Here is a 9,667-nt window from a genome sequence, read left to right on the forward strand (position 1 = left end):
GAAACTTATGTCTGTTATCACAAATTTGCCTTTGTGTTGTTTTTCTATCCTGCATAGATGGGTATCTTAGCTGGAGCAAAATAAGGTGGGGCACATTTTCTCGTGTAGAAAATACCATTTATTGTGGATATGAAAATAGCAACCTTGATTAAGGAGCAGAGATGCAACCCTAGGTGGTACAATACAATTGGTTTGATCATCTGCTGCTCAGCAGTAACTTACAGGAAGTTGGTTTTTCCCTGTTGTAGATTACCCAATTTGATATCTGCTGGGCCTTTGTTTCTTCCTTCCAAACAAACCAATGGCATACATTAGCAAGTACCATAAAACGTTGTATTTGCAAAAGAAAACATTCATATAAATAGGCTTTTTAGTATCAATTGAAGACTGTATTAAAAAAAAGTTACATTAATTCAATACTGATAAAAATAAAACTTAGCTTTGATAGCATATAAAAACGCTTCAAACCAAGCATATATAAATAACTTAATTTGTAAACGTAGAAAAAAAATATTAAGTATATATAAAAATAAACATCTGATGCACTGTACAATAAGACACTATCCTTCATAGGCACTGGCATCGTTGATCAACAGGAGTCCTCCGAGATGTTTTTCCTACAAAAACTGCTTTATCACTAGTGCCGTGTCCAGAATAAAAGGGAAAAAAAGCAAAGCACTGAGTAAAGCTGTAGTGGGTTGTATGAAGATCTCCCCCACCTCCTCTGGAAAGCTATGGAAGCAGCACTGGGGACAAAGCCAATATCCCATGCTGCTGGTTCTGATCATTTTTTCTGGGGCTTTACTGTACTGCCTTGTTTGCTCTTCCTACTGGGTTTCCACTGAAGGGAGGACGTTGACACATTACAAATCTGGAAATCTGTCATTTTGCTCAGTTGCTGAAAACTCTGTGACAGGTTACCCATTCTTCCTTGAGGGCTGTGTAAGATGTGTGATGCCCAAAATGAACCATGCTCTGACTCAGGCTTTTAGCAAAAGGCTGCGCCTCACCAAAAAAAGAACACTAATATATTGGTGTTAGGATTGTAACCATGACTATCCAAAGATGAAACAAAGCAAATTTGTAAGTGAAAGGTTTTGTTATCCTCCCTGGTCTAGTTTGAGGAGGAAGCCTTGGGTGGCTATGTATGAGAAGTGCTATTTTCTTAAGTACCAATTTAAAATAGCTATTGTCTTTTCATTTAAAACTCACTATATTAGTAACAGAAAGTAACAGAAGCTGAGAGGCAAAATTGCACCTTTTCAAAGATAGAGTAAAAGTAGATCTTGGCTCTTGAACTCAAAGGTGGGAAGTGCAGCTAACTTCACTGTGTGCTGGGAAAACGCAGCTTGTACTGAAAGTAACTGTGTTAAAGTAGCAGGCACTGACTGCAGTAGGGTGGATGCTCGAGTACACATTTCTCACTTGACAAATTCAAAGTGCAAGAGCTTCTTGAACAATGTGGGCTTTTTTGAGCTAATGAAAGCAGAACATAGCAGCTTTTATTGCTTAGATATATCTAAAGTGATTCTGTACTATTGTGCTGAAGAATCAAATGAAGTTATTTGGCTATTTGAGGTGATTGCGGTTTTGTTTAAATTTAGGAATACATGAACCAGCTAGAGATTGTGTTGAACAAACATGTAAAGCCTGACAGCAGGATTGTTGGACTAACTGCCACGGAAGTCCCATGAGGTAACAGAATGGGAAGAGTCTGTATTTTCTGCAGTGAGACAGCTGGTCACATTATGAACAAAGAAATGTAAGACTATGACCAGGCTGTATTTTCAGCTCCTAATGCATTTGAGTGAAAGTGTAGAAGAGCTGATGGAAAAAGCCATTATGAAAAAATGTTGGAGCTACTCTTACTTGCAGGATTTAAATTCTAGAAACAAGCTGATTACTGAGTACTAACCTATCTGTGACAGTGTCACTGTGTAGAAGGGTTTGGTTTATTTCTTTCAAAGCACCTGATTCTGCAGCACAGTAAAACTGTGTCCTGAGGTATGATGGTGTCCATTGATGCTGCATAGTGTAGTGGCAATCTGAAACGCCTTACACTGGCTGCAAGCAGTCATCAAATACATGAAAAAAATCTATCCAGAGTGTAGGATGACTAGTGAATATTGTGCTGCTTTAACTTCCCTCTTCAAGGGGAAGGGAACAGGCAGCCAGCTAAGATAAATGATTTATCTACACAGTCAGGAATTCTGCATTTGATACATCATTAGAAAGTGGCTTTGCAGCTCTGCTCAAGAGCTTGTAAAAGGTCTCAAGCCATACAGATACTGCTTCCAGCCTAAACTTACTTAAAGAAAGAAGTTGACCTCTGAAGCTGCTTGGAAACAGGAGTTAAGTAATACACTCTAAGATTCTGGCTATTGTAAAGCAAAGTCTCTTCCTCTGCTCTTTATAGAGCAGCACACCTTTCTTCTCTTCCATGGAGGTTTTCCACTGCTGTTTCCAGGAGAGGCTCCCCACTAATCTTGCTGTGTTTCTTATAAGCGGTGTTGGTTAAAACAAATGATTCTTTTCTCTGACTGTACTTCCAAAGAGTCCAGCAGTAGCAGCCAGGCTGCTGAAGTGAGGCTTGGTGGTGGCTGTCTCAAGAGGCAGCAATTTCCATGACCCTTTGAGGGTCCCTGTGAGCTGTCAGGGGCTCTCCACTGTGTGGTGGTGCTGCAGCACTAAGCGGTGAGCAGGTGAGCCAGCCGAGCGATCACCAAGGGCTGCCGCTTCACCATGGAGCTCAGGAGCCTGGCAGGGATGGCTGGGGCACCAAGGTCCACCTGCAGGGGTTAGAGCAAAGGCTGCATGTTGGAGTTTGTAGCTCTTTAAACAGAACACTTCTCCAGTCTGGAATAGCTCTGATGTAACGAGTCTGTGTTAGGCACAAAAGTAGTTAGCAGCCAAATGCTATCATTACTGTGTGATTTGTATCTTTTTCTTCCCAATACTCCACAGACTTTCAAAACTTTGCTATTTGATGTTGCTTCTTAGCAGGTATCACCCACATTGCTTTTGAGTTTGAGCTTGGATTAAAGTTTAGTAGTTTGAAACACACAGTGTTACTGAAAATGTATATGCATAGACTGAAGGGCAATATAAAATGCATATAAAACTTTTAAATGCATAGATACATTTCACCTGTGCATTGTAAAATGCATGTTCTGATATTTTTAAAAATGTATCTTTAAGTTTTAAATAGATGAGTTTAAAGGACTAATGGCATTTTTCTCTACATAAGCATTTAAATAAATTTTACACAGTAAGGCATGCTTTTCTAGACATTTTTAAATACTTAGTACCCCTGTCTCAAGGAGAGCCTACTTTTCAAATGAGTCTAAAAAATGGATGATAAGATTATAATTTTCTTATTCTTAACTGGAATCCTAATCTTGACTTCTCTTTTGTATCTGTTAAATGCGAAGAATTAATGACTTTGGTTAGAAAAATGCACCAAGTATTTTCAGGGATTTGGAAAACAGTATAACTCAAGGTGGACTTCCTGTGTCCACAGCATGGTGAAAATGCAAACAAGACCCTGAACTGGCTCACTGCATGAGATCACAACATATACTAAAATTGCTAATAAACCTTTATAGAAGAAGTTGATATCCAAGGAAGCAGAATTGAAGGCTGTAAAATCTTAGGAGCATGAGCTTAAACACAATCCTAGTAAGAGTCTCTGCATTGAGAAGTGTGAAAGAGGTGACTTTGTGGTCACTTCATAAGGTGCATGGAGCATAGCATAAGGATTGTATTTTTGTTGCTTACCAGCTCTGAAGTGTTCTGCTGTGTAACAGCTTTTCACATTCACGGTTGGACATACAGCAAAATCCTTACCTGTGCCATGTAAATAACTCTGGTGACCTCTCTTCCATTCACTATGTCAGGTTCCAGTATCCAAGCACTTGGCAAAATCTCCCCTCTCACTGCTTCTTTACAAGGGTGAGGCATGGATGCATCATAGACAGACTGAATAGCCAGGACAGACAAGTTCTCCTGCAAATGACAAGGTATAAAGATGACAGTTTGAAAAATTTTATGCATATAGCAATGTTTTCTTTGTTTGCCATGATGCTTATTTCTCACATTACTTACTTAAAGAGTAGTAATTTTTCATGTTATCTATTAATTATATTTTTGTCAAAATCCTATGTGTTTGCAACCACACTATACTGTATGACACTTGTGTTACTGTCCGATGGGCATTGGTTGACAATTGTTATTCACAAGAGGGTTTTACACATAATTCACTTGTGTGATACTGGGATGGCTTTCCTTTCTGCTAAACTGGCACTTCAGCAGGGATGAAGACTGACTTCTTACTCTCCTTTATCCTTGAACCAGAATATCAGAACAACTCCTCCTGTGCTGCAGACAGAATGTTCACTTTACCTCTTTGGCTTCTACAGTAATGCAGCAGAAATCCCGGGGCTGCTTTAGGTAGCATAGGGAGGTATCAGTCACTAAATATACTGGGGGAAAGAAAAAAAAAAAAGAAAAAAAAAGGGAATTAAACTTTGACAACTTCAACTTGTTACAATTTTCCCTACCCCTTACATGCAGATACGTATTTTATTTTGGCTTTTGCAGAGCTCTAGTTCATATGCTGTAATATATAAATTAAAATGCTTTTTCAGGCCACATCAGGTTTGTCTTTACTTTCAAATCAGTGTCTCTAACTGCACTTCTCAGCAAGATGTGTTTAATATTAGCCTTGAAACAGTCTTGCAAAGCTGAAGCTCCCATATTAAATAATGAATTTTTTTATTTACACATGAAGAAATGGAGCAAGCTGCCTGTAACTCTCTTCCTGGCTGCTTACATCTAGGTGGTGATTGTCACCTGCCATGTGTGAGGATACTCACCCAGGTGAATGTGGCTGGTTACCTTCTTGTGTATTCGAGCTGTATTGATAGAGCTGTCATAGAGATGCCTTTTGCCAGGATCTCTCACCAGTCCCCACACGTGGGGAAGAGGTCTTTCTATCACTCCTGCTCCCAGAAATCCATGCCTTGTTGCTGAAGGGAAGACTTTGTAGTACACCTGTACCTCTTTCTCTGTACACTGATACCTGTGAGAGGCAAACAAAAGGTATTTGCTCACAAGAGGGCCAGGTACAGAGAAAGGCCTCTCCTTACACAGACCTGCCATGAACTTACTTCCACCCAGCTGCTGCTTGGCATGTGTAGAGGTTCCTCAGGTTGTGAGAGCATGCTGCCATTACCTTAGAAAACAATGACAAAGGACACCAACTTCACTCAAACATTCCAGCTAACACTCCACACTCTTCACCCCAGCTGCAGCCTGGCTCACTTTTACCCATCCTTCAAAATTGTTCAGTGTTTGTGTCTGTTCTTGACAAATAGGTAACTGTGATGTAGAACAAGACCCATTTTTGCTACAACTTCCAGGAGCAATAAGTGAAAATTTTGGGTTTACTTACCTCAGTGGTAGCATTAGCCAAGATATGTTTGGATAAATCTTGGTATCCTTTTGTTGAAGAGGAGTTCACAGAAATAGTTAATCCATGAGTGAACCTACAGCTGGTGCTACTTGAAGGAAGAGGCAGCTGAATGCTGCTTGCTTCTGCAGGAAATAGAAAAGCCAGAGAGGGAATAAAAAAAATAAAATTTAACCCCACCATTATTCTTAAATTGTAGAGACTTAAACTCTCCAGTGGCGCCCCCAATCCATCTGATGCTAATTAAGGAGTGATAATACCCCTTGCCTAGACATTCTGTTTGTTGGTAATTACACTGTGGTTATAACTTGTGGCACTGAAGTTTTAATGGTTATTGCCACACGTAAGAAAATAGAATAAGGAAAAATAGACAGCTTAACTCTTGAGGCTAAAAATAAGAATTTGCTTATGCAATTCTATAATCATTGCAGATCTGGGCCCCACACCCCTTGCTTCCTTCCTTCCTTCCTTCAAAATATTATCCTCTTACTATCTCAAAAAGCTGTACTTCGATGTTACCACATCAAAAGACCAACTTCAGAGGAAACAAATCACCATTTAATTGTTACAATTTATTACAATATTTAATATTTAAATGAATTTTAAGCAAGCTCTGGCTACTGGTTGGTGGTATTTTTCTAAAGTCATGTGAAGGTAGGGACATCCTTGGAAAACCCAGATTCAAATTACATTTTGATTTACATAAATGAAAAATCTCATGAGGCTTTGGGATATGCTCAACAGAAGCAAATGTATGTTCTACTTACCAAATGTTGAATCCTTATGCAATTGCTCTGGTGTATAAAGCTGACTATTTCTAACAGCTGAGCGACCTCGTATATCTCTTGGAAGTAAAGTATTTCCAGAAGAAACCTGATTGAAGAAAGTGCAGAAGTGGGAGCATTCATTTGAAGTGGGAAAAATAAATTGCGTTACACAGGCAGTGGAATGTTAGTAGCAAATCTTACAAGGTTGGAAGCTTCTCTTTATCATGAGGTCACCCCTTTGCCTTTCCCTTAGTTATGAAATGATACTTTGACTTGGGAAATTTAGCAAAGCAAGTGTAAGGAACTAACATGGGTGCATATTTTCAAAGTGACTTCAGGAAAGTCCATTTTCACACATGGAAAAGCCAATGCATGTATCATTAAGGGAGGCACACAGAATATCAGATGCTACCCGATTTATCACAAGAGAAGGCCTAAAACATTGTTTCTAAAACATTTGATAATTCTCTGATAGTTACATAGGCAAAATAACTATTTGATTTTTTAATCTATGAATTAAAAAAAAAAATAGTGTCACTGTCCTTTGAAATTACATTACAAAATGCTCCCTCACCCCTTGTCACCCATCTATGTACTAGTAATGCAAACTTGTCCTGCTTCATAGCTGTGACAGAATTCAAATAATCTCAAAACCCATTTCTGTTCCTACATCATGCCTCTGCTTGAAGCATCAGGAGACATCAGTCTCATGCAGCAGTGGTTTCTCACCTGCCCTTCCTGGCTGCTGAAGTTACTTGCAGTATATGTGGCAGTATTACTGCTGTTGTAACCTGATGTTGGACCAGAGGAGAGGCTGAGGCTGGAGTCTGTACATAAAGTGCTTGTACTTGCAAGAGTCTTCAGTCTTGCTTCTTCCTGTAATAGGCATCACAGTATTGCAAACAAAGGAAAAACCAAAACACCACAGCATTGTTGAAAGAAGAATCTAAAGGAATCCAGTTTCTTTCAAGAAGTGTTGACACAAACTTGCCATACAGAAAGCATTAAATAAGTAGGTTTGATTGAGAGCCTAGGATCATGTAAACCATAGAATGGAATGATCCTGTAAAACTTGGCAGTCTGGGAAAATGGAGCTTTTGCTGCTTTCTTCACATATAAAAGTTCAGACTATCAAACTAATGCTAGGATGCTTTTAAGATGAAGAAGTTTTACAAAAATGTGTCTTTTCAGTTCCATTTGTTGCTCTTTGTCTACTTCTCAAGCCCCTGACTTAACCTGCTGGTCAAATACAGTTGTTAAAGACTGAAGATTTTACTTTACCAATGTAACTACTCAATGCTAGAAGACCAAATAAAAATTACATACAAAGAAAATCCCGAGAACTTCAAGATTATGTATACTTTCAATATAATGCTCACCTTCTGTACCTGTGAAAGTATTTGTTCCCGTATCCGCCTTTTTTCTTGCTCTGCTCTCTCCCTAAGTTTTTCCCTAGCTCTTGCAATTTCAGTTTTGGTTTCCTCTCGTGCCTTCTGATAGTCTCGGAGCAACAGTTCAATGTCTGAAGGGTGCTGAAGACTTCTTCTTTTTGGTTCTTGAACTCTGTAAGACCGGACAAGTAAGGGGAAACACTCATAATTACTTGAAATGCAATAAGAAAATAATCTTTCAATTTAGAACAGTAAAACCTGCCAGAAAAGCAATTAAAACCCACCACATCAGCCTCCAAGAAGCTTCTCTTTGCTCACTAAAGGCTAAGTAGACATAAGGCTTGGAAAATTACTCAGATTGCAAGTCCAGTTTACTACTGAGATTACTTCAGTGATCTCTAAATCAGGTCTCCAATATCATATAAGGTTATGGCTTTGGCATATCACGTACAACATTGTTGTGTTGGGAAAGTAACTGTCCCCCAATCACAAAAGAAGCAGAAGTCATTTAGGGAATATGGTGGGGAACGAGAAACTGAAATTCTAAATAGTGAAGTGTTGCAGAGTTTTTCTGATATTTAAAATTAAACTGAACTCTGTAGCTTTAAAGTTTGTGGAGGACTGTCCTGGTTCCTGCCAGGACAGGGTTAATTTTGCTGGGAGGGGCCATGGCCAGAACACAGAGGTTATTCTGTACCACTTCACATCATTGCTGTTGGTGGGGGAAAGGGACTTTTGGAGAGAAGAGTTTCCTACCAGCTGAGATGTGGCAGAGGGAGCCATCTCATATTGTCTATTGTCAGGGGCTTTCTGTTTTGAATAATTTTTTTTCTTACACCTTTTGTTATTAATGCTGTTGCTGTTACTGTTCTTTTTCTTATCTTATTGCTGTTTCCAGGAAATTGTTTTTATTTCAACCCATGATCTTTACCTTTTGTACCTCCAATTAGAGGGGAAGGGGAAGCAGCACTGATTTTAGTGGGAGTACTAAATTGGAGAATACCATTCCTAAATCACAACAAGGAGTAAGAAGACAGATTGGTCTCCAGTCAGTCCATACTGAATACTTGGCTGTCCCCATCCATCACACACATATAATAAATTAGGCACTTGTTATGGACTGAAAGAAAACTAGACCCAAGATTTTAACTAACATTTTCTAAAATCAAGCATGTGTTTTTCCTGAAAGCATTTTCTATCCCAAAGGTTAATGCCCCCACACTGAGAATTCTGCCCCTGCAGTCTCAGATGTCAGTAAGAACCATTAACAAGCACCCATTGTGAACATTGTTAATGAACATCAGTCCTAAAGAGAGGTTTCTAGTGCCCTACCTGGTGTTTTCCACCACATCTCTTCTCAGCTGTTGCAGGTATTCTCGGCGTCTGCTGGGGAGATCTGGATCCCTCTGACTTGCATCCAGAGTCTGGGACAGACTTAAATGCTTTTGGGGACTCAGGCTTCGGCTTCTTTGGTATCTTTGTAACCTTTTTACTCTTTCCTTCCTCAGAGTTTCAATAGCTCTCATGTGTCTGTTAGGGAAATGTGATTAGAGTGACAAAATGCACCCTGCAAAGTTACATTTTCTGATTTTTTAAGCACTTAAATATTAGGCAGATTTGTAATATAAATTTTTATAGGAATCTATTACCATCCAATACCCCTTTGTCTACATGCTGAGAGATGATGTAGAAATTCTAAAATGCCACTGCTTTTCTGACAGTAGAAATGTACAAGAGGGTTGTGATTACTGCTGGTAATGGCTGAGAGGCAAATTGAGGATGGAGACTAATGTAGCTGCTTCAAATTTTTTTGTTGCAATAGTTTCCAAAACTGAGATCTACAATCACAAGAATCAAGTATCTTGATTGTTTAAAAATTATTTTGTATATTTGTGGGGGGGTTAAAAATTATTTTTGCTTAGTCATACAGCAGCATTTATTCACAGAAGCATGAATGGGATATTTCCATAAATAGGATGTATCAATTATTTTTACATTGCAATAAAGCAATTAAATATATTTCCACATCACCACATACA

The 9,667-nt window shown here is 38.9% G+C and overlaps 1 protein-coding gene across 1 annotated transcript in view; it reads right to left on the bottom strand.

The window, feature by feature from the left end:
• Window positions 1–131: 131 nt before the first annotated feature.
• The window catches only part of STARD9 (StAR related lipid transfer domain containing 9), a 92,746-nt gene continuing 83,210 nt past the window's right edge, over window positions 132–9,667 (bottom strand). The window contains exons 25-34 of the mRNA XM_083863539.1: window positions 8,961–9,158; window positions 7,617–7,800; window positions 6,967–7,113; window positions 6,238–6,343; window positions 5,453–5,595; window positions 5,169–5,233; window positions 4,875–5,080; window positions 4,402–4,481; window positions 3,847–4,005; window positions 132–2,789 (exon numbers count right to left, since the gene is read on the bottom strand). Of these exons, the coding sequence (XP_083719665.1) occupies window positions 2,688–2,789; window positions 3,847–4,005; window positions 4,402–4,481; window positions 4,875–5,080; window positions 5,169–5,233; window positions 5,453–5,595; window positions 6,238–6,343; window positions 6,967–7,113; window positions 7,617–7,800; window positions 8,961–9,158 (1,390 nt within the window). The 3' untranslated portion in view covers window positions 132–2,687. The remainder of the gene's footprint in view (window positions 2,790–3,846; window positions 4,006–4,401; window positions 4,482–4,874; window positions 5,081–5,168; window positions 5,234–5,452; window positions 5,596–6,237; window positions 6,344–6,966; window positions 7,114–7,616; window positions 7,801–8,960; window positions 9,159–9,667) is intronic.

Source organism: Zosterops lateralis (assembly GCF_965231275.1).
Source record: "Zosterops lateralis genome assembly, chromosome: 6".
In the NCBI taxonomy this organism is placed as follows: Eukaryota; Metazoa; Chordata; class Aves; order Passeriformes; family Zosteropidae; genus Zosterops; species Zosterops lateralis.